Here is a 24,824-nt window from a genome sequence, read left to right as displayed (position 1 = left end):
TTGATGATGATTTGGGGGTTCTGAACCACAGTCCTGTGAATACTTCCAGTGCCTTATTCTCAATACCTTAAGTGAACATTCAAGGCATTGATTTGACAACTCGTGTTTTCTTATTTTGAAGATTCCTTCTAGATGTTGAGAGTCATTGGAATGCTTGCAAGACTAGTTTGACATGTTCAAACCTGCCAACTTGTGTTGAGTTTAAAATGTTAAAAAGATAGGGTAGAGGATGCTGGGAAAAGGTGGGTGGTGGGTGGGACACAGCACACGCTTAAGGCCCTAGGTTCAATCCCTGAAATCTCCAGTTTAAAGGATCTTGGGTAGAAAGTCTTAGAAAGATAGCCTTAGGCCTCAGAGAGCTGGTGCTAGCCAAAATAAACAATAACAGCCTATGTAGACAATCCAAAATTCGAATTGGTATAACGATGCTTCATGCAATGCTTGGTTAATTACAGTGACTTGGCCTTTAGGTATTTGATGGGCATATCCATTTGTTGAGTTCTGAAACTTACACCTTCAACTCAATAATTCAATTAAATTCATTGAGATCTAAAACTGATATACCCTGCCCTGATCTGGATAACTGAGGCCAACCCAATTTTGTCAGATCTCAAAAGCTAAGTAGGGTTGGCCCTGGCTAGTATTTGGATGGGAGACCTCCAAGGAAAACCCGGGGTGTGACGCAGAGGCAAGCAACAACAAACCACCTCTGAACTTCTCTTGCCTTGAAAACCCTATGGGGTTGCCATAAGCCAGCTGTGACTTGACAGCAAAAGAAACCACAACAACGACTTATACCCCTACTCTTCTACTTAAAAGTGGGCCAAACGGTAAGAATATGATAATACTTATATAAAAAATAAAATTAATTCAGCTGAGGGCAGCAACCACTAGAAAAACACCGCTTACATCTCTACCTCCATACATCCCATTCTAGAAATCAAAATATCATATTGAAGCTTTAGGGGCCCCGTGACATTTCAGTTTTGTAGTGGATTTCAGGGTAGGTTTGTCATGCTTGAACTTTTAGTAACAATCTGGTCTTTTCACAAAAAGTAGCTTTTGAAACTTGGATCTTTGTTCTTTAACATTAAGTTCTCAAAAGAACATGAACGTAATAAATTAGGCCACTTTTCCAGAGATGAGGTTTATGACTTCTGGTGTGATGAGCTGAGTATTCTAGTATTAATAAACTAGAACTAAAAATTAATGTTTTGGAGATTTAACTCAATTGGAGTTGGGGAGGGGTCATGGCTCAGTGGTAGAACATCTGCTTGCTATACAGAAAGTCCCAGGTTCAATCCCCTGCATCTTCAGTTAAATGGACCAGACAGTAGGTAATGTGAAAGATGAGGCCAGAGACCCTGGAGAGCTGCTGCCAGTCTGAGTAGACAATACTGACTTTGATGGACCAAGATTTAGTCCAAGAGAGACTGATTTAGTATAAGGCAGTTTTCATGTGTGTTCAAGTGATTTTGAGTTATGTGCAATTTCCAGTCTCTCTCCCACTTCTGGGTTGTTGAATCTCCTCTCTCTTCCCACCAGGTCATCTACCTCTATGAAAATGACCTAGATGAATTCCCCATCAACCTGCCTCGTTCCCTGAAGGAACTTCACCTCCAGGACAACAATGTCCGCACCATCGCTCGGGACTCCTTGGCCCGCATCCCTCTACTAGAGAAGTTGCATCTGGACGACAACTCTGTTTCCACTGTCAGCATCGAAGACGACGCCTTCGCCGACAGCACGCGCCTCAAGCTGCTTTTCCTCTCACGCAACCACCTTAGCAGCATCCCGTCCGGCCTGCCACGCACCCTGGAAGAACTGCGTTTGGATGACAACCGCATCTCTACCATCCCTCTCCACGCATTCAAGGGGCTTAACAGCTTGCGGCGGCTGGTGCTGGACGGCAACCTCTTGGCCAACCAGCGCATTGCCGATGACACCTTCAGCCGCCTGCAGAACCTCAGCGAGCTCTCGCTGGTGCGCAACTCCTTGGCCGCCCCACCTCTCAATCTGCCCAGTGCCCATCTGCAGAAGCTGTACCTCCAAGACAATGCTATCAGTCACATCCCCTACAACACTCTTTCCAAGATGAGGGAGTTGGAGAGGCTGGACCTATCCAACAACAACCTTACCACGCTACCCAAAGGTCTCTTTGACGACCTTGACAGCCTCTCTCAGCTCCTGCTGAGGAACAACCCCTGGTACTGCGGCTGTAACCTCATGTGGTTGCGGGACTGGGTCAAAGCCCGTGCTGCTGTGGTGAATGTGAGGGGGCTGATGTGCCAGGGCCCCGATAAGGTCAGGGGCATGGCCATCAAGGACATAACTAACGAGATGGATGAGTGCTTCGAGGCAGGCCAGCAGAGCAATTCAGGTCCGGCAGTGGCCAAGACGACTGCCAGCAACGCCGCCGTTACAACCCCGCAGGGCTCCCTTTTCACCCTCAAGGCCAGAAGGCCGGGCATCCAGTTGCCGGACTCCAACATAGACTACCCAATGGCCACAGGAGCTGGGGCCAAAGCGCTGGTTCTGAACGTCAAGCCGTTGACTGCCGACAGCATCCGCATCAGCTGGAAGGCGATGTTTCCGGCAGCCTCTTTCCGCCTCAGCTGGCTGCGCCTGGGACACAGCCCGGCTGTGGGGTCCATCACAGAAACTTTGGTGCAAGGCGACAAGACTGAGTATTTGCTGACAGCCTTGGAGCCCAAGTCCACCTACATCATCTGCATGGTCACCATGGAGACTGGCAGCACTTACGTGCCCGACGAGACCCCGGTGTGCGCCAAGGCCGAGACGGCAGACATGTACAGCCCTACCACCACACTCAACCATGAGCAAAACGTGGACCCGATGGCTGGGCTGCCACTGGCAGGGATCATTGGCGGGGCTGTGGCCTTGGTCTTCCTCTTTCTGGTGCTGGCTGCCATTTGCTGGTACATCCACCGGACGGGAGAGCTGCTGACGCGAGACCGGGCTTGTAGCAGAGGCAGTCGGAAGAAAGACGACTACATGGAGTCAGGCACCAAGAAGGATAACTCCATCCTGGAGATCAGAGGTCCTGGTTTGCAGATGTTACCGATAAATCCTCACCGGGCAAAGGAGGAATACGTCATCCATACCATATTCCCTTCCAATGGAACCAGTCTTTACAAAAGTACCCACACCATCGGCTACGGCACAACTCGTGGGTATAGAGACGGCGGAATCCCAGATATAGACTACTCATATACATGATGCAGAATTCCCTCCCTCCCACAAACATCCCCCCACCCAAACTCTTCCCTGTTTTTGCCCCCTCCTCATCACACACCCCAGGTTTTTTGCCAAGACGGAAAAATTGCAACGCAAAAACAAACAAACAAATGCAAACTATTTTCCAAGCAGAACCAGGTGGAACAAAAGGGAGGGGAGGGGAAGGAAATTTTACAACAAAAAAAATTGCCTATTTTGTAGAAAAAAAATACAAAAGTTTTAAAAAAGTAGACCTGGAGAGGAAAGAGACATAATTTATATTTAATATGCCAGATTTAAGGAAGGGAGGGGAAAGAAAACCAACTCAGACCATCAAGGAACATTGGGTTTGTTTTCCTATGGGTGGAGGGAGGCAGGGGGAAGACCTGGAAAAGAAAAGAGAAAGCTAAGCAGAAAAACAAAAACAAAAATGCTACCTGTTTTATCTTTCTTCCTGTATAAATCTATTTTGTTCAGGGGTTAGATTATAAAAAAAACACACATCAAAATGTCTTTCCTAATGGCTAAACTGTTGACTGTACAGAGGGAGAAAACTAGTGTGAATCTTTGGAGAAGGGCAGTCATAACTCCGAGGCCTCCTTTCGGTTCCCATCATTCTGGTTTCTTTACAGGTTCCAAGTTTATCATGAAAGTTACAGTGATAAGCTGGGGTGGGGGGGAAGTCCACCTTTGGGAGGTTTTTTTGGAGTTAACGGAAACAAACTCCTTCCTCCCCTATCTTTGATCCCTTTTCCTCTGTTGCAACGGAAGAATCTTTCAACTTAGCTCTTCTGCTTTGCACAAACTGATCGTACGAATACCTGTTTCGTTACCTCCTCGCACATCTATCCTTTGGGACAATCATTTGACATTATTCTCTTCGTAGGAATAATTCAACATGTAGCTCTTTTGTCTTTTTAGCAAAAAAAAAAAAATCAAAACAAAAAACAAACAAAAACTGAAGCGGAAGTGGATTGTGCGGTGTCTTCCAACCAGCAAGAGGTTCCCTTCCGAGGTGGGAGTCATGGAGTTCTAAACAAATCTCAGGTTCACATCGAGCATGAATTGTTTTGAGATGTTAGGAAAGGAGAGAGAAGCAAATTTTGGCTCAAGGCAGTTCAAAGAGGGCAGGCTAGGCTATCAGCCAAGATGGTCAAGGGTTTTATTTGGTCTACTGCTGATGCCTCTATATACAATGTTTGTCCCTTCTCCTCATGTTTTGCATGTCCAAATGTACATCTATGAGTGCCAGGCTTATGGGAAAATCCCCAGAGCGATAGTCTTTTGATATGCTATTTGGAGATGTTTTGAATGTTTCTTCCTAGGCTGGTCTTCGCAGCTCGTGAACTTCCAATCCAGACAAACTGTCCATGGCATGTGACCTGCCAGGAGGTTGACAACCCTCTTGTTTTTTTTGGCCAACCAATCAGATCGAAAGCACATGGCAAATTAAGCCCTGTTTGAGCTGCTGTGTTTTGCTGGCAGCCTTACTGTCACCTTGGTGGATCACAGACTGCGTAGGCAAGTCCTGGTTATTTGAATGGCTTTCCAAATAAGTTAGGTTCCTTGTAGAGTGATCTGAAGGATTCAAGGCTGAGAATAATACCAGAAAAATCAATTTCCTCTACTTGGTCATACAAACTGTATATGATCTCAAGTACTTGAGCAGCTAGTGATGAAACCCCCTAAAAAAGTCATGTTGGAAGGGCCAGGAGATCAGAATAAACAGGGAGTGGAGGGTTCCAATATTGTTTATGGTCACAAAAAAAGATCCTGGGCACAAACTGGGCTTCATCTTATCTTGTTAGATATTTGAGGACCTATGGACTCGGAACTGAGTGGTAATGCATGCAGAACTATAAGTGAGAAAATCCTGGTTCAACCCCCAGCATTGCCAGTGAAGAATTGCAGGAAGAAAGGGGCTGGGAAAGAAACGCAGCTGGAGAAACTCTAAAGTTGAGAGTGATTGACAGCAGGGGTGGAATTCTAGCAGGGGCTCCTTTGCATATTAGGCCACACCCCCATGATGTAGCCAATCCTTCAAGAGCTTACAAAACAGAGCCTCGTAAACTCTTGGAGGATTAGCTTCATCGGGGTGTGTGGCCTAATATGCAAAGGAGCTCCTGCTAGAATTCCACCCCTGGTTGACAGTATGATGAACCATTGGTCTGAGTTGGTGTGATGGAGCTTGAAAGGTCACTAGTTTTCTTGGTTGTCCATCCTACACACTTCTGCTTCCCCTATACCTTCAAATAAATTAAAGAGATCCACAAGAAGTTTAGGATAATGAATGTAGTGGAGAAATTGAAGGATTCTTTGGTTTCCCTTGGAAAAGGAGGAATAGAAACACAAAACTGATGGAGGATAAGTCCACTGTGACTGGAACCTCCGTGTGCAGAGGGAGTTCACTTTTGTATAACAGAGGATGGAGAGGGGGGGAACACAGGAGAAAGGCCATTATGTCCATACCCTCAAGAGCATCTTGCTTGGCTGCCATTAGAAATGGAAAGCTGGACTAGGTAGATGTTGGTTCAACACAGCTAGGCAGTCCCTGTGGTTTCCAAACTCGCCATAAAATTCAGGAAACAGATTCCCCCACTGCAGACCCGTCTTGCTTCCTACTAGCAATCATGCCTGTTCTCACAGCATTAATAGAAAGGTATTTCTTTTTTTAAAAAAAATCTGTATAAAATAGGATCAGGCTGGGCATAATTAGATGTAATTAGGTATAATTTCACATTAAAAGGCAGTAGCATGCAGGAATCTCACCCAGTTAAATAAACTCGTTCCCTGAACAGGGAGCTAAGGAAAGGCTCTAGGCTTGGTGGGTGCAACTTATGACTTCTCCAAACAAATACAGCACTGCAGTTGTTTTCTTCTCCTCCCCCTCCTCCTCCTCTTTTGACTCAAAGGTCTTGAACGTCAACCACTGCAGCTAAACATTTAGTGACTGCTAGTTTCCAATCTTCATGTATAAGAAAAACTGGGAGAATTTTTTAAGATAAGAAATTCACATAGCCTATTTAGAGGGAGGACAAATACATTTCCCCAGAGCTTTTTTTTTTGTAGCAGAAACTCCTTTGTATATTAGCCCACACCCCTCTTATGTAGCCAATCCTCCCAGAGTTTACAGGGCTCTTCTTACAGGGCCTACTGTAAGCTCTTGGAGAATTGGCTGCATCAGGGGTGTGTGGCCTAATATGCAAAGGAGTTACTGCTACAAAAAAAGTCCTGCATTTCCCTCAAAACATTGTTTTTCAAGTCCCTTATGGGCAGTTTCCCAAAATGCCACCCAGAAGCCCTGCCCTCCTGCACCATCAGCCCTTCCCCAAGACCCACATCTTCTCCAAAAGCAAACAGATCCCCAGAGAAAGCTTATTAGCAATCGCTTTTCGTGTCATTCAACGTACAGCGTCTCTCGCTTTCTTTATTCCCTCTTCTTCGCCTTCTCATGTGTACGAAAATGCAACGTTTCAACCCTTTAATTTCCAGGAATGGCAATAAATGGGATTAGCTGGCTAACTGGAGAGCAGGCAATAAACACGCCATTAGATGCATCTTTTCCTAGGAGGCCTCTCCTCGCCACTGGGGCTCTCTGACAGGCTTGTGTTCCTTAATAGCGACAATAATAAGCATTCAGAAAAATGCTTTTTAAGCTGCTGGTGACAAAACAAAGTGACAGTAGAAAGGAGGGGGGCAGAAAACAGAATAAGCAAGAAGCTTTTAAAAGCCAGGCCAACTGCTGCAATGATGGGACAATAATGATTCTGCATCTATCAACTGCCCGGTGGGCAACGCATCCCTCTGCAGAACTAGCCACCCCCCAAAAAATGCCCATTCTTGGCAGGCCTACTTTCTGGCTGTTCCCCAAATAACAGTAACTCTAGATTTCTTTCCCACCTCCTTTTCTCTATCCCCTACCTCTCCAAATTCAACCTTGTCTTCTTGTTGTTGTTCAGTTGCACAGTCGATTCCGACTCTTTGCGACCCCATGGACCAAGTCACACCAGGCCCTCCTGTCTTCCACCATCCTCCGAAGTCTGCTCAAATTTGTGTTAGTTACATCAGTAACGCTGTCCAGCCATCTCATCTTTTGCCATTCCCTTCTTCTTTTGCCTTCTGTCTTTTCCAGCATCAGGGTCTTCTCCTGTGAGTGCTCCCTTCTCATTTGGTGGCCAAAGTATTTCAGCTTCAGCATCTGATCTCCCAGGAAGTTACTGGGGGTTTTATTCTACAGTATCATTGCTTTCATGCAAAGGTGGAACATGCAATCATAATGTGGTCCTCTTTGAAACTTCCAGTATTACACTGAACTGGTTTCTGCTCTGCTAAGTTAATGCTGGGCATACAGAGTTCGTTCCAAAGAGAGGCAAGGATAGAGTTATGCCTTTGATTGGTTTCTGTTGAAAGTAACAGCCCCTGGCGGCATTCAGTTTAGTGCCGGATATTAAATTGTGTGCCACTCTAGTCTTAATCTTAAAGGGAATGCTAGGGACATGCTCAGGACTGGGATTTTTAGCTTATGCCTTGCTTGGTAAAGGGCAAGCGCCTACTCATACTAACAGCACCAAAGCCTGAGTAGCCCTTAAAGTAGACAAGCAAGCCTCCAAACTGGATTATGCGCAATTTGTGACCCACCAAGCTGCACATAGCCCACCACTCCCCACCACCACCACGGCTGACTCCTTAGGCTACAGCAACAAGGCTCAGCTGCCGAACTTCTTGCGGGTCTTGGACATCAGTCTGTAGGGAATGCTTAGCTTCATGGGAGGCAAATAGGGCAGGGCTTGTTGCGAAGCACCTTTGTCGCAGGATGTTTCAGCCCAGCCAATCTAGCACCTCCTTTGAGGGGGCAGAGAGCCAGTTCGGTGTAGTGGTTAAGTGTGCAGGCTCTTATCTGGGAGAACCAGGTTTGATTCCCCACTCCTCCACCTGCAGCTGCTGGAATGGCCTTGGGTCAGCCATAGCTATCGCAGGAGTTATCCTTGAAAGGGCAGCTGCTGTGAAATCCATCTCAGCCCCACTCACCTCACAGGGTGTCTGTTGTGGGGGAAGAAGATATAGGAGATTGTAAGTAGCTCTGAGTCTCTGATTCAGAGAGAAGGGCGGGGTATAAATCTGCAGTCTTCTTCTTCTTCAGAAGGAGATGGTGCCATTAGTGCACCTTCCTGTCTAGTCGTTCCGTTCATCCTCCTCTCCTACCTGCTGCAGTGCAATATTCAAGGCTCTCTTGTGATAGAAGGCAAGGTAGGAGACCACGTGGAAGGATCAGGTCAGAGACACAGCAAAAGCAAAGCCATCAACCATATACTGTACGTGCTAAAAAAAAAAAAAGACTTTCGGGGTTTCCAGATGCTGCCCGCCAGCCCTTTAACTGCGAGGGACGCCATCTCCCTTAGCATCCCACTTGAAAGGGAAAGGTGGAGCTCCTGCTGTCGAGGAAACCTACTCAGCCAGGAGTCCTACCTCTTCCCCAAGCCTGCATTGGTTCCTGCACAAGTCCAACAAGCATAGATGGACAAGTGTCCAATTATGGAATGGCAAATTGGGGCAGGGTGGAGAATGAGGGAATAAAAAGGAATTTGAGGAAGAGCAAAAAAACCCACTAATTGCTTGGAAATGGCACCATCGCAGGCCTGATGAAACCACAGGGCCAAGCCAAGGCAGCAGGTGGGCGAAGCAATATTCTGGGAATGTCTTGAGGGTCCCAGGGCTCTTAAAGTGACAGCCACTCGTATCTCCGCTTCTGTATCACAGACGTTCTCTATTGAGCATGTCTGTCTCTCTATTATACGCCTCAACATCGGTTCTCTGTATGCAAATTTATGCAGCTCATTAGCAGTGCACCGAAATAACCAGTGAGAGGAAGAAAGAAACAAGCCATCCACAGAAGTCATTTTGGAAAGGAGCGGCGGGTGGGTGGCTTATTTCCTTACTATTAAACACCATCAACGAGGAAAAAAACACAACAACCACCTCCCCCCCCCCAAGAGAGAGAAAGCGCTCCAGGCCAGCTCATATTTATACACTAAACATCACTTTGCACAAACCGGGCCTTGGACCCGACGCGTCAGTCTCGCCTCCCACTAAGTGTAATTTTATTAAGTGTTTAACTCTATATACAGTGCTTAACAAACACAGCTAATGTGAGCAGGCTCTCGGGGAGGATGTGTTTAGCACAATACAAAAAGGCACCGGGGGTGGGGAGGGGAGAGAAAAACCCTGTCTTGCCTTCCACCCGCTTGTTCATTAATTCAGGTGTTTTGAGGGCTGCTCAGTGTACACTGTTGTCGGCACGCGCACAGAGCGTACAATAATGAGCCATGTGCAGCTCAGCTTGCAAAGTTTTCACCGCTTAAGAGGAGGAGAGTTGTGGGTCAGTGTTTTAAAAGGGCACTCACAGAAAATGGGGACAAAAGATTGCTTCTGAGAGTCATCCTCCCCATACCACCACTTCTGCTGCCCTTCTTAGGCTTTAGCGACAAGGCTCAGCTGCTGAACTTGCAAGAGTAGCAGGACTCAGATTTTGAGGATGTGCTCAAATCAGGGTTCTTATGGACTACCATAAGAAGATACGTGAAACTGTGCACAGTTAGAGCTCTCTTCAGGGGAAGGGAGGAAGGAAGCATCAGCCTCACCAAGTAGATGGCTGTATGAAGCTACCAGATTAGCCAGGCCTGATCTACCCCAACTGGCAAAAGCCCAGCAGGAGCTCATTTGCATATTAGGCCACACCTCAACATCACCATTGTTTCACAGTACTTTTTGTAGGAAAAGCCCAGCAGGAGCTCATTTGCATATTAGACCACACCCCCTGACATCAAGCCAGCCAGGAACTGCATTCCTGTGTGTTCCTGCTAAAAAAAAAAAAGCCCTGCCGACCAGTATCATCTGCCAAATCCATTTCAAGTTATGCGAAGCATAGCAGCTAAGAGAATCCCCTGTAATCCAAGCGGTCTCAATCCCACCTTTGCCAAAAACGCAGGCCATCAGCTTTCAGAATGCAGCACCACTCCCCACAAAGCCACAATATGAAGGGTAAAAATGCCAGCCTAGTATATAGGGTAGCTGGAAAGATTACTGCGATGCTTTGTGAGACATTCTTGTAATACTGAAAATGCTATGCAAATGCTAAGTATTGGTTACGATGTCCCCAATTCCAGCAGTGGACAGCAGGGGATAAACTAGGCTTGCCATTTGCCCAGCAGAAACACGCAAGCTCCCAATGATGTCCCCCTGTCCCCAACTACACTCAATAGAGTGGCGGGGGTAGGACATGGACAATGCATCGACATCATTTCCGGCTGAAGCCCAGAAGTCATGCTGACAATGCTCTAGGAATCTTCCCAGTTGGTCTCATTTTTTACCATAGAGACTGGGTGAAACCCTGTTGTCGACATCCCTTCTGGGTTCATCCAGAAAAGACAGCAATGCAAATCCATTTCCTCACGCCCTGCCCCAAAGCTTTCCCAGGGGTTCTAAGCCTTGTTTCTGGCATCACTAATGGAAGCCAACATCCAGTAGAGGTTTGGTGGATGGTAGCCCTCCCTTGACCCTGACAGTGGCTTCGCTGTGAATAGTGTGGCCTCCCCATGCTTAACTACCCATACTGCTGCTCTCTTGCGCGCTAACTGGTCACTTCCTGAGCACTTGCATCCCTGTGCCACCTCCTGTCCATCCCAATTCAGCCTCAATCGGCTGTTTGGGGCCTAGACAATGCAACAGAAACGTCAAAACTCAGCCAGCGTGCATGCCAACAAAATTCCCCCTTCCCTCCAACATTTCAAGACATTAAAAATGATGGACACTGCAGTAACCCACCAGGTTCAGTTTCCAATGTGGATGTTGTTCTGGTGGAGCAGACAAATTATCCCAAAGTTGCCTTGTGTCTAAGTCTAACCAATTTACTTTCTGGAGAGGAGAAGCGCAGAAGAACCATTAGCACCTAGAGATGCAAACTCTCACGCAAATTAAGGAGGAGGGGAGCAAGCTGCATCATGCCTGTTGTGAAGAAAATGCTCAGAGGGTTTTGTCCCGTTTCTCCCCAGATACGAGGGCTTGTATCTTACCACTTCCGCTTGGCACAGTTTGAATAATTCCTCCAGCTCAAGTGGCTGTTTCTCTGGTGGAAGTGCTACTTCAGGTGCAAAACAAAGGGAAAGACAGGCTTCAGACTTTGTGGAGTGGAGTGGTATGATGTAAGCCTAGAAAGTCAGCAGCACCCAATCAAACTGACAACCAGACAGACCCCCAAATACACACAATATATAATACATTTGGAATTTGCTGTGACAGGACATGATGAGAGCCACTAGCATAGATAACGATCAGATTCTATTAGGCATAAGAACATAAGAGAAGCCATGTTGGATCAGGCCAATGGCCCATTCAGTCCAACATTCTGTGTCACACAGTGGACAAAAAAACCAGGCACCATCAGGAGGTCCATCAGTGGGGCCAGAACACTAGAAGCCCTCCCACTATTGCCCCCCTCCCAAGCACCAAGAATACAGAGCATCACTGCCCCAGACAGAGAGTTCCAACAATACGCTGTGGCTAATAGCCACGGATGGACCTCTGCTCCAGATGTTTATCCAATCCCCTCTTGGAGGCTCTCAGCCATGATGACTTACTGGAACCTCCATATTCAAAGGCAGCGTACCTCTGAACAGGAGTTGCTGTGGCCAGCAAACAGATCAGGCTTTGAGCATTTGTGTCCTTGCTAAGGCCTTCCAGTGAAACAAGATGCTGAGCTAGATGAGCCACTGGCCTGGTCCAGCAGCATCATTCTTGTATTCTTATTACGCTCTCTCTCTCTTTTTTTTTGCATTTGTGTGTGCGGGTGTGGCTAGATGTCATGGCAACCCTTAGTGGAACTTGGAAGTTCAGAGAGGTAGCTTGCTATTGCCTGCCCCTGTGTCCCAGCTCTGGTATTCCTTGGTGGTTTCCCATCCAAGTACTTGCCAGGGTCGGTCTTGCTTAGCTTCCGAGATCTGATGAGATCGGGCTTGCCTGGGCTATCTGGGTCAGGGTGTATTCTTACTACTCTCGATGGGGTGTGCATTCCCATTCTCAGTCAACATGCCTGTTTCAGGCACAACTGCTGTTCCGGGGGGGGGGGGGGCAACATCGCCCCCCAAGAATCCCACATGCATTTTAAGACATTCTGCAGATATGCAAGAGCATGAGGGAGGCGAAGCTCCACGGATATAAAAGGGGATATGTTTCACATGTCCCCAATTATAACCAAAGCATTCTTTAGCCACAAAAGTCTGATCTCAAGTAAAATCTTAAGATGCCGGCGGCAGTACACAAAGTGGCTGAGGAAGCCGGCCTTGCCGAGGGCCTGCAGGGTACCTTCCGATTCATCCTCCCTACGAGGCAGCGTTAGCCATCAGACTCGCTCAGCTCTTGGCGGCGTCTGCCCCATCTAACTTGACAGCTGCCTTGGGCTTCCCACTTGCTCAGCAGAACAGCACTTAACTCTTCTGTGAGTGACAAACACACACACACACACACAGAGCTTTGTGGCTCTGCATTACCCATCTTCCTTTCTCTCTCATTTCACAATTTCCCCTGGTCCAGAAACATTTCAGAATCCTGGGATCCAGAGGAAGACATCCACTTTCCCACCTGTTTTCTCCTTTTTCCAGAAAGTCAGTGTGTCGGCCTACAGCAGTTTGCTTCAGCATTTTCACAACTACGCCACAACTCTAAATTACAAATGGCGTCATGGGACACACCTTTTTGCTCATTCTCTTCCCCCACACCAACACCCCATCAATTTTCTTCGAAGTCCCCTCTGAAAAATCCATGGTTGGGATAGAACCCAGATAACGGGTCACCCAGTTACAAAACAGTAATGTAGAGCAGTAGAGATGATGATGATGATGATGATAATGGATTTATATCCCACCCTTCACTCTGAATCTCAGAGTCTCAGAGCAGCTCACAATCTCCTTTACCTTCCTCCCCCACAACAGAAACTCTGTGAGGTGGGTGAGGCTGAGAGAGCTCTCCCCAGAAGCTGCCCTTTCAAGGACAACTCCTACAAGAGCTATGGCTGAGCCAAGGGCATTCCAGCAGTGGGGGAGTGGGGAATCAAACCCGGTTTTCCCAGATAAGAATCCGCACCCTTAACCACTACACCAAACTGGCTCTCAATAATACAGAAGACGTCTAGGTGCAATGGATAGTTTTCTGAACAACTACTAATAATTCGATCTTCCTCAATCCTCACGCCCACTTGCTGTCTTGTGCAGACCCTATACTTGCCACAGGTTATCCCATCTGTGACCAGATGGCATGCTAGTAATGATCACAGAATGACTGTACACATAAACATGTCCTTCTTGGGTAAAATGGGCTCTGTTTCCATCATGGCGAGACCCTGGTTTTTGACAGAGCAATTAGAAACATTGAGCTGGAAGGGAGCACCAGATCATCTAGTCTCAACCCCCTGCACAGTGCAGGAAACTCACAAATACCTCTCCCTAAATTCACAGAATCCTCATTGCTGTCATTTCGTGGAATGTGAGATACAAAAGGTCTAGAACAGGGGTGGCCAAACTGTGGCTCAGGAACCACATGTGGCTCTTTGGTACATACTGTGTGGCTCTCGAAGCCCCCACCACCCTGTTGGCTGGCTAGGAAAAGGCATTTCTCTCTTTAAATCACTTCTCCGAACTGAGCCAGCCAATGGCTCGGAGAATGCATTTAAAGTTAAAGTTGCTTTCCTTCCCTTCTTCCCAATCATCTATTTGCCTGACTTCTTTCCTTCCTGTCTTGCAGCTCTCAAACATCTGATGTTCAAGTCTTGTGGCTCTCAAACACCTGACCTTTATTCTAGGTGGCGCTTACATTAAGCAAGTTTGGCCGCCTCTTGTCTAGAACAACTGGCCTAGACTACTTCTCTCCGTGTATGCTTTATCTTTAACCCCCTCCCTCCCTCGTTTCTGTCTTGACCTGGACGGCCCAAACTGGCCTAATCCCATCAGATCTCAGAAGCTAAGCAGGGTCAGCCTGCTTAGTCCTTGGATGAGAGACCCCCAAGGAAGTCCAGGGTTGCTATGTGGAGGCAGGCAATGGCAAACTATCTCTGCTCTTCCCTTGCCTTGGACCCCCCACAGGGTCGCCGTGAGTCGGCTGCGACTTGACGGTTCTACACCTCCTTTCTTTTGCCAACCTAGAGACCTCTCCACTAAACTCCTCTTTCTCTTTCCCTTTCCCTCTTTCATATACTGCTATGATTTCTTAAGCCTGAGCTTCTGGGAGAGGGTCAATGATAAGCCCAACAAGCGGCTTCTCTTCGTGCATTTTTTTTAAGAAGTGGCCCGACGGCATTTTATCTTCTTAGCACAGCACTCCCGGCAAATTGAACACCAGCAGTACAGAATTCTGTTGGTAGGCTGGAGCAGCTTTGCTGTAGGGGGTTAAAGCCTAAATGCTGTTTGCTACTTTAAAAAAAAAAACCCATAGAAAGAACAGAACAGAACTGGGAGAGCTTTCCGAGCTAGCTTTGCTCACCGGGATAAAGTGTAACCACCAGAGGGGGAGGCTTTTTCTAAAGACTTCTGAAAGGACGAGGCAGTACAGAAGACCAGAAACTTCCTTTCTATAGAAAAAACAAAAGCTCTTGCCAAACAGCAGATATCAAATTCAACTACAAAAATGCCTACAAGCATGAAATCCCAATAACACACCTGGCCCGTCTTTGGAAGCTTATTTGTTTAGAAAAGTTTGATGCCACCCCCTGACCTCAATAGCCCAGGCAAGCCCAATCTCATCAGATCTTGGAAGCTAATCAGGGTCAACTGTGGTTAGTACTTGGGTGGGAGAATTCCTTGAAATACCAGCAGTCAGGAGGACAGGGGCAGGCTCTATTCAGCCACCTCTCTATCCTCTAGGCCCCCAGTAGGGGTCAGTCACCAGAGGTTGACATAACTTCCAGGTGCGCGCACACACACACACACACACAAAAAAAACCCAAAAAGAAAAGTTTGATGCCGCCTCTTCAGGAACCTGCCCCAGGTGGCTGACAAAACAATGAACGCAAAATAGTAAAAGATATTAAACTACGGCATTAAACAGCATTAAAAACACAGCCCGGCATAAAAACATAGACCATAAAAGTTATGTTCAGGTGAGTATCTGTGTTGGTTTGAAGCAAAAAAACCAACGTTTGAGCCCAGTGGCACCTATAAGACCAAGAAAATTTAATTCTGGGTATGCACGTGTCTTCAAATTGAAAGGTTATTACTGAAATGACTCCCTCTGCGTAATCCGCCTTGAGTCCAAGTGAGAAAGGCGGGCTATAAATAACAAAAATAAAATTATGCGACTAGCTTCCAAAAATATTTGGCGTGGGATATATGACTACCAGTTCTAAACCAATTTTGTATACACACCGTGTGTGTCAAATTGCATGGATCCATTCCGATTAGGTTACTGCTTTTCCACAGCAGTAGGAGCCTTCTACTGATCCCAAAGATCCCTGAATCAGGAAAGTAATCTTGCATGCGGGGGTGGGGGGGCACACTACATTAGTAGAATGGATCCATTGTCCCCCCCCCCACAAACATCTACTGACTTTGCAGGGGTCCTGGATACATCCCAAAGATTAATCCAGCAAACACAGAACTAAGATGAGACGACAGGGACCCCAATGTGATGCCCTTCTTTTTATGTGTACCCACTATAGCTACACTGGGAGGTGGGGGGACTGCTAGTGGAGGGGAGTGTGCCCACTTAGCTCTAGACTGACCATACAAGGGATTCACACAAACATACAAAGCTTCTTTCTACCAAGTCAAACCACGAGTTCAAAACTAAGAAACTGCTCTTTAGCAGAGAGAAACCTTCTGCAGAACGTGGTACTGGGGTTCTTTCTAACTGGTGATGCTGTGCGCTGAACCTAGAAGCTATGGCAGTGAAAGATGTGTGCCCTACCGGTGGGCTATGGCTCCAGAGAAGAAGCAGAACTTAAAATGTTCTGTCTTTGTGGTTTTTATGTAGAAAACGGATGCATGGTTTTTGAAGAGAAGGAGAGGGCTGGAAAAGTACTGAGACACCAGAATTTCTCTCTTCGTGGTAGAAAATAACTGGAAGATAAGCAGGGCTTTTTTTGTAGCAGGAACTCCTTTGCATATTAGGCCACACACTGCTGATGTAGCCAATCCTCCAAGGTTCTTCTTACAGGGCCTATTGTAAGCTCTTGGAAGACTGGCTACAGCAGGGGTTTGTTGCCTAATATGCAAAGGAGTTCCTGCTACAAAAAAAGCCCTGCAGATAAGCAGAATGGTCTCTAATGACGATAGTGCACAGAGGAAGAGAACCAAGCCTGTATATAACCTTCTTGGTCCAAGAGAACGATGAAGTTTCATTTCCCTTTACTTTCGGAATTTGTACATGCTGTGCTAATGGCCTCCATGGCTAACAGTTTGCCCATTCCAGCTATTTCATTGTGGTTGGGAGAAATAAGCCGGGTGAATGCCAGTGCAGTGTCAGCTTTCTAGCGATATGTGCTTTCTAGCACTCTCAGATCTAAGGCAGAGGAAGAAAACACAATCTGGCTTGGTCCAGGCCATACAAACCACATATATAGCACTGGACATCCTTGATCCTTAGTTTCAATGTTCATAAATCCCTCCACAACGAGGACAATGACTGCAGATTTATACCCCGCCCTTTTCTCTGAATCAGAGACTCAGAGCGACTTACAATCTCCTATATCTTCTCCCCCCACAACAGACACCCTGTGAGGTGGGTGAGGCTGAGAGGGCTCTCCCAGCAGCTGCCCTTTCAAGAACAACTTCAGATAGCTATGGCTACCCAAAGCCATTCCAGCAATTGCATGTGGAGGAGAGGGGAATCAAACCCGGTTCTCCCAGACAAGAGTCCGCACACTTAACCACTACATCAAACTGGCCCCACTATCTTGAATCCATGTTTTTCAGTGGTAAAATCATATTTGCTGGTGAAGAGGGCTTTTGAGCAGAGGCACAGGGTAGCTTGTCCAGCAGGAAGCAACCCCATTGAAAGACGGCAGGTAGTCACATTTTCTCACAGGGACCCAAAGAGCCAATGTTAGAGAAGAAGGAAGTCCAGTGAGGGGAGGGGGGAAAGGACAAGAGGACAGTGAGGGAGGACAGGAGCCAAAAATTTAGGAAAGCCATTCAAACCAGGTGAGACCAAGAACTGGGGCCTGATCTGACACAGAATGCAGCACGTAGGACTCCAAGTCAAATCAGAAGGATGGCCAATGGGGGTGCCAATTTCAGCCTGAGAGATTCTACTACCACTGAGAGAAAGGCCAGACAAATCCTGAGCATCCTCACTCCTTCCGTGTTGCCTGGCTTTGGCTGAAAGACCCAAATAGCTGCAGAGAGAGGTGCTGGCACACAACAGTACGGGCATCTGGAGGATGGAAAGCTAAAGAGTGTAACAAAAACAGGGCTAGTTGTGAAATCCAGGTCTTCAAGAGGATTCTCTCTCTTGTGTGTTCATAATGGCTGAGTTTCAAGTGACCACCACCACCAACATACACACACACACACACAACACATGACAACATTACTGGGGGCCAGCTGAGCTCACTCAGAACAAGCAAAAAAAAAAAAGTGGCTTCCTGGAAACCGGAAAGAACCCACATCATCCCTGTTATCCATGTTTTTGATTGGACAAAGCGAGCTACATTTCCAGCGACTGTGGTAGAATTAAATCATCGATCGGTGCTTGGGGGAGGCCAAGAGAGAACAGAAGATGCACTGCCGACAGTCATGATCCTAGGACAAGCACCAACACTCGATCCATTGCGTTTCCTGAACGTTGTTTTAAGAAAATCCCTTTCAAACCGTCAAGGACAAAGCTGGAGACGGGAGAGCTCACGCAAGGCAGTAAGGGAGAAGCCCACCGATCTGTATCTTCCGAAAGACTGTTTTGGACCAGGCAAGCCTCGGCCTTCTGCCCTCTGCCGCCTCCCTTCCTTCCATCCACCCACCAGTTCTCTTTGGTTCCATGGAGCTGTGTGTGGATGACAGAATCCCATCCCAGACTCTCTCTGCCAAAATAAGGGTGTCTTTTTTTTTTCCTTTCCTTTTTTGGTCTCCAGAGAAACCAAAGTGCACTCTCTGTGCGCCTTTTGGCCTCCCTCTCGTTTTAGGTGCCTTGAAAATTTTCAAATGTTTAAAATGAATGTGTCGCGAGTTCCCTTAGTCCTTTTTTTCCCCTTCGTTTTTCATAGAAAAACAAAACACATAAAAGTACAAATTTAAAAAAAAAGATTATTATAAAACAAACAAAAAAACCCTTTCCTTGCCCTTTCTTGGAATAAAATAGAAAAGATTTAACTTTGATCAGAGTCTTGGTGGCGTTACTTGGAGGGGAGGGGAAGGGAAGGGAAAGGTGGACAAAGAAGTAAGCATGTTCTACAGTGAATAAAAGCCATCAGTAAGGGGATTTTCGGTGGGGCAACTGTATGTGTAGGGTGAAGGAAGGATCTACATCAGGGGTGGCCAAACTTATTTAATGTAAGAGCCAAATAGAATAAAGTCAGATGTCTGAGAGCTGGAAGACATGAATATCAGATGTTTGAGAGCCCCAAGGAAGGAAGGAAGGGAATGGGTGGAGGGGAGGTAGAAAGGGAAGTAGAGGTCGAAAGAAAGCAACTTTAACTTTAAATGCATTCTCGAAGCCTCTGGCTTGGCTTGGAGAAATGATTTAAAAAGACAAATGCTTTCTCCAAGCTGACTGATAGGATGGTGAGGGCTTCAAGAGCCACACGATATGTGTGAAAGAGCCGCATGTGGATCCCGAGGCACAGTTTGGCCACCCCTGATCTACATGGTACTAAAAACTGTCAACTGGCTATATCAAAATTAATACACTGCATTAATGCTTCTGCAGAAAGTCATCACATAAAGATTTATTCCTGCATCTGGGATTCAGAAGTTGTTATCCCAGGGTTATAAACCTTCAGGTTAAGGCCCCTGTCTAAACCAATAAGGAATTCCAGAGTGTGATTCAGCTACCCGCCCTCCTGTTTGTCTTGGATCATTCACAGGTCAAAGTACTTCCCTTGGGAACTGTAAGCCCTACCCACTAGACTACTACAGTTCTGCTTTTGTGCATGATTAGACTTATTGTGCATGCTTAGACGTATATTTTTGTGAAATGCTTGTTCAGAAAACAAAACAAAACACAAGGTACTTCACATACACACACACAAAGGACAAGTCCTGCCCCAGTGATTTTACAATTTCATTCAGGCAATAAGACACCAGAAACCAAAGTAAAAACTTGAGGGTAGGAGAAGGCCAAACACAATTAGGCAAAAGTTCATTAAAATAAACAAACCTTAAGAATGTACATTAAAAAAACAAAGAGGAAGCAAAGCGTGTACTGGCTAGTAAAGAGTTACATACATAAGAAGTAGTAAGAACTTAGGGCCAAACTAGATGTTATGGTATCTACAGGTCTGACTCAGGGACACCAATGCATCATAGAGAAGTGTTTAGCCATTTTAAAAAGCCCCCCCCTCCATGTGTGTTCTGGCACTTGAGAAGTTGTGGAGGTGGGGGGACAAGATCACATGGTCCTGGGGCCTCACAGCATTTTTAAATAGCCAAATTCTTCTCTTAAATAACGTCAGTGCCCATTGGTTGGAACAGTAGCTGCTGTAACATCTAGTTTGGCTCACAGGGGCAGGAAATAGAGGAAGATGTCTAGAGCAGGGGTTTCAGACATGTGGCCCAGGAGCCAGATCCGGCCCCCAGAAGGTTCCTATCAGGCCCGCAAGCAAGTCTGTTTTCTTTTCCCTCTCTCTTGCTTCCTTCTGTGTCACAGGTTGCTTTGCCAGGCTTGCTCCATCGCACAGCAAAGCTACTTTTTCCATTGGCTGAGGCTCCTCCCTTGGGGAGGAAGGGGAGGAGGAAGAGCTTGCTTTGCCGGGCTCTCTCAGTTGCACAGCAGAACTACTGAGCCAAGCCTCTTTTCCTTCTATTGGCTGAGGCTCTGCCCCCTCCTCATCCCCTGGGGAGGGAGGGAAAGAGCCAGAGCTTCCTTTGCCCAGTTCCCTCAATCACATGAGAGAGATACGAAACCTTTAATTGTGTTTGAGTCCTTTATAAAGTTTATATCTTCACTACCTGGCATTACATTTTATGACATACAAGGCTCGGCCCAAGGTCTCATTTATGTCAGATCTGGCCCTCATAACAAATGTGTCCGACATCCCTGGCCTAGAGGGTGGCCAGCAAAGGAGGATCAAATAATGAAAAATAGAGATGAAAAGTACAGAAAGCAAGGTGTCCTTTTTATGCCCAGTGCAAGCATAGAATCCAAGTGGAATCAAGGCAGGAAGTAACTTTAGCAAAGACCGGCAGCTGCTAAATGGTCATTCTATGTCAGCTTCTCATTTTATTCTTCCATATGACTCTTGCAGTGGGGAACCTCATGGGTATTTTGTGTACATGTGAACTCTTAATGGGAAGTACCCTTGCCATTTGCTTGCCCACAGCAGGTAAATCTCCACCCTTAGCCTCAATTCTCCACCCTCAAGCAACTGAGGAGTGGGAGAAAAAATGGCTGGAAAATGACCTTCATAAGGTTGTTGTAGGAATTTCCCCATGTTTTTAATGGGGTTCACCATAGAGACTTAGAATAAATTCCTAGAGTGCCAAGTGCCATCACATCCTCCCCAAACTCCACCCTCAAAATCTCCAAGCATTTGCTAAGGTAGTGCTGACAATTCTAAGGAGAAGGCAACTGGAGACAGGAGAGCTCAAGTGAGATAGTAAGGGGGAAGCCCATCGGTCTAGGGCTAGCAACAGAGTTGGCTCCATCCAGAGCTGCGAAACTCAGAAGTCTGGAAAACCCTCGTTAGAGGCAAAAAAGAAGGACCAAAACCTTGCTCCAGATCAGCATGTGGGGAACTCTTCACTAAATCCGGTGCATGCTGCTGAACTGAGACGGGGTAGGTGACTGTGCGAAAATGGCCTCTCTTTCCCAAACTCGCTGGGGCAAGCAAGAATCTCAGACCTCAGTTTGGGCTTAATATACAGCAAGGGGTTCAATCAAAGGAATGGCAAACAGGAGAAGGAATCTGCAACTGGCATCTTTCTTTCCACCATCCCTGGACAAAAAGGTCTTTCAGTGTCCCCCAAAGCAGCAGAAAAATCTTTAAAACAATAGCAAGGCAAGTGCTTGCACCATTGGAAAACAATGGCTGTTATACACCATCAACTGTGTAGGGGTGTGGTGGAGGCAGGCGGGCGGAAGAAACAGTTTGCTTTCCAGGGCCGGCCCTAGACTATCTGGCACCCAGGCAAGGCTAACTTCTGGTGCCCCCCTGCACTGATAACATCACCGAGTCACATGGGGGGCACACAATTTGATGCCCCCCAAAGGCCAGCGCCCTAGACAATTGCCTAGTGGCAGGGCTGGCCCTGCTGCTGTCTTTAGCCAGAGAGTATTTCCACCCAAAGGCTTTGTACTACGTGGCTTTACGTTCATGCCCAATCAAACGAAGGGACTCATACCAAACTGGGACTTTGTGTAAAAGGTAATTCATCTGCACTTCCGCTCTGTGGGCACGGCGGCTCACACACACACCCCAGTCCACCCCTTGTTGTTTCACTGCACATTTGAGGACCGAGGCGGCTAACAGTCATTCCTGCCACTTCCTGCTACGTTACAGGAAATAATCAGTGAACAACAGCATGGCCTTCACTGGGCCCTGCTTTGCTGCAAGGGCCACCTAGGCTCCACCATGTTCCCCCGACACCATGTTCTCTCTGTAGCACGACCCCTCCCTTGCACACATCACACACCCCAGGCTACCCGCCTGCCGATCACACTCCCCGGGGGAAATTATTTTCTGTCACTTGTAATAGTGGTTTCTGCTAAATTTAACATAAAACCAGAGCTCATTACTTCTGCATTAGACAGGCTCCAGCGTCTGCCCGCAGGTTAATGGATTTCTCCTGGGGATGGAGGTGCCATTTTTCAGCCTGCGGATACGACAGGGTGGCAGGCAGGCATTTTTTGGCCCTCGGTAAGCCAGGCCTGGGGCTTTGCAGCTGGCGGGGTTTCCAGCCCTCCGACTGCAAGGCTAGACAGCCTAGCTAGAATTAAAGGAGGCAGGGTGGGGAGAATAATCAAAGCTCCCTTGTAGCCACTGAGCATGCAGGCTGACAAAAAAATCATTCATGCTCGGAACAGCGAGGCATGCGCACTGAGCGGGGCCCCTTTGCTCACATTTATCAACGCAGCCATCATTATCCCGCTGCGGAAGATGTACAGATTCATGCAGTGAACAAGAACATGGTGCAGAAATTGCGATTGATCAATGTCACTAGATCAAGGGATCACAAGCTCTGCTACGGGGAGTCTCTCCCCGTGCTCCCATTTCAACGAGGCTTGCCCGGGCGGGGGGAGGAAAAGGGAGGCAGCCCTATGACGACTTGAAGGCACAGTGAACCACCTCTGTTGACAGATTTGTGGGATCATCCCAGCACTTCTGTGCAGGTTCTCCTCATTTCAGAGATGCTTCTGCAGGACAATATCCCTAGTCGATTACATCCCATCTAACATAGAAGAAAAGGGGAGGGGGGAATTTGGATTTGCAGCCTTGGACACCAAAATATCTCAGGCCAGTTCTGCCCAAAGGAGTAAGGTTATACCTCGCAAGAACACAATGATCATGAACCTATGAAGCTGCCTTACACTGAATCAGACCCTTGGTCCATCAAAGTCAGTACTGTCTTCTCAGACTGGCAGTGGCTCTCCAGGGTCTCAAGCTGAGGTTTTTCACCCCTATTTGCATGGACCCTTTTTTGGAGATGCCAGGGATTGAACCTGGGACCTTCTGCTTCCCAAGCAGATGCTCTACCTGTCAAGTCTGCTGTAGTTTAGAAATGCATCTTTGGTTCAGGACACTACCACTGAGCCACCGTCCCTCCCCAGTTAGTTAGTTATCATGTCCCCCAGTTAGCTACGATAGTTATATTGAACTTCCACACTCAGAGGCAATATACCTGTCAACGTCATTCAATAGGACTGCTTACAATAGAGAAGTGTTCCTTTCCGGCCCAGCTTGTGTGCTTCCCTGAGGCATCTGGCTATCCACATCTGGAATCAGGGTAGGTGAACCTTTCATCTGACCCAGCAGGCTCTTTCAAAACACCAACAAGGATGACGACACAAACATCTTCCACTCTTCTCTGACCTCCTGCAATTAAACATTTTCATACCATCTGGATGAAATATTGGGCAGAGCTGCTGTTCTTCCTCTGTTGCAGGGATTGAGCCCAGATATGGCCAGAAGTACAAACCTTTGGGGTGAGCTCTCGACCCCTGCCTCTTAGCCCATAGCATGCAGTCATTTTACCCTGAGTGTGCCCATCCAGTGCATCCAGGATCAGCCCAGAGTGTTGGATGCATGCTATATTTTTTTTCCTCTGTACATATTTCTTCTCTGTTTGTCTAAATTTTTTGTTTCATGGTAACTTTGAGACATCCCCTCAAGGCTAGATAGAAATACTGAAATAAACAGCTATCCTACCCCCTTTCCATTAGATACAGACAGGATATTATTATTTCAAGTGCTATACTGAACAAAATCTGTGTTGGAGCACCTTAGAAATCCCCCAAGCCCTTCTTTTGCTTCCTCCCCACCCCCCCCCCATACATTTCTTGCACAAGGTTTCATAAACAGCACTGGCCCCCAAAGGTGTGTGTGGGGGGGAGAAAATCAGAGCAGCTAGCAAAGTCCCGTTCACGGCCAAGTGGAGCAGAACCCTTCTAAGTCGTGCCTTAGACACAATCCGTCTATTCATAATGTCCAAAATGGCAGGTGACTTTCTCTTTTCTCGCGGCAGTTAAGCAAACCATTACGCCCTCCCCACTCAAAGGCTCCATGGCAAGTTGAATGCCAGGCCGATAATACCTCATCAGCTCCTCCCTCCCCTCTCTCCCCTGCTCTCTGTTTTTCCTTGCCTGTGGGTAAACACGTCCCCCATTTGCTTTTTATAAGACTTGCCTTTATTGAGCTGCATCTCTAAAGCCATATTTATTGACCTACATCAGTCCCCTCGCAGGGCGAAAGAAGGGGAGTGGGAACGTTTTGTAAACATTCCACTTGAAAAGCAGTCCTTGGGTAGGGAATTTTTTTTAAAAAATATGTATTTAAGAAGTGGACCTTGGGAGAATAATCGGTTACGTTCAAGCGGAACAACGTATGCACGTGTGCACAATCTGTTTCGATCACCAAATCCAGACTTCTTCCTTGACCAGCGTTACCTTGGAGTGGAGTTTTGTTGCCGGAGGAAAAACAAAAACAAATGATCAGTCCTGTTAATAACCCCGGAAAATCAAATGCCAGCTCGCGGGGCCTAAAAGAAGATGGTCTCATCCTGCACGACAGCACAGCTGAAGAAAGCTCCAGGGCACCCTGTACCAGCGGGATGGATAGCAAGTGTCTTCTTAAAAGACTAATGCACCGACAACGGAGGGAGCCAAAAAGGTCAGAAGGCAGGCAAAGCAAGTGCCTGAAAGATACCTTCAAGCAGGAGCTGTACCGGCTGCAGCGG

The 24,824-nt window shown here is 47.0% G+C and overlaps 2 protein-coding genes across 4 annotated transcripts in view; one reads left to right on the top strand and one right to left on the bottom strand.

Annotated features, from left to right (window-relative positions):
- Positions 1 to 3,687, top strand: part of FLRT1 (fibronectin leucine rich transmembrane protein 1) — a 34,349-nt gene extending 30,662 nt beyond the window's left edge. Inside the window, exon 3 of the mRNA XM_060254650.1 lies at positions 1,546 to 3,687. Within this exon, the coding sequence (XP_060110633.1) occupies positions 1,546 to 3,240 (1,695 nt within the window). The 3' untranslated portion in view covers positions 3,241 to 3,687. The remainder of the gene's footprint in view (positions 1 to 1,545) is intronic.
- The window catches only part of MACROD1 (mono-ADP ribosylhydrolase 1), a 710,025-nt gene that overhangs the window by 637,642 nt on the left and 47,559 nt on the right, over positions 1 to 24,824 (bottom strand). The gene's annotated exons all lie outside the window — the stretch shown is intronic.

The sequence above is a fragment of the Heteronotia binoei genome, chromosome 1 (assembly GCF_032191835.1).
Source record: "Heteronotia binoei isolate CCM8104 ecotype False Entrance Well chromosome 1, APGP_CSIRO_Hbin_v1, whole genome shotgun sequence".
NCBI classification, from domain to species: domain Eukaryota; kingdom Metazoa; phylum Chordata; class Lepidosauria; order Squamata; family Gekkonidae; genus Heteronotia; species Heteronotia binoei.
This window is presented reverse-complemented; position numbering and strand designations above follow the sequence as displayed.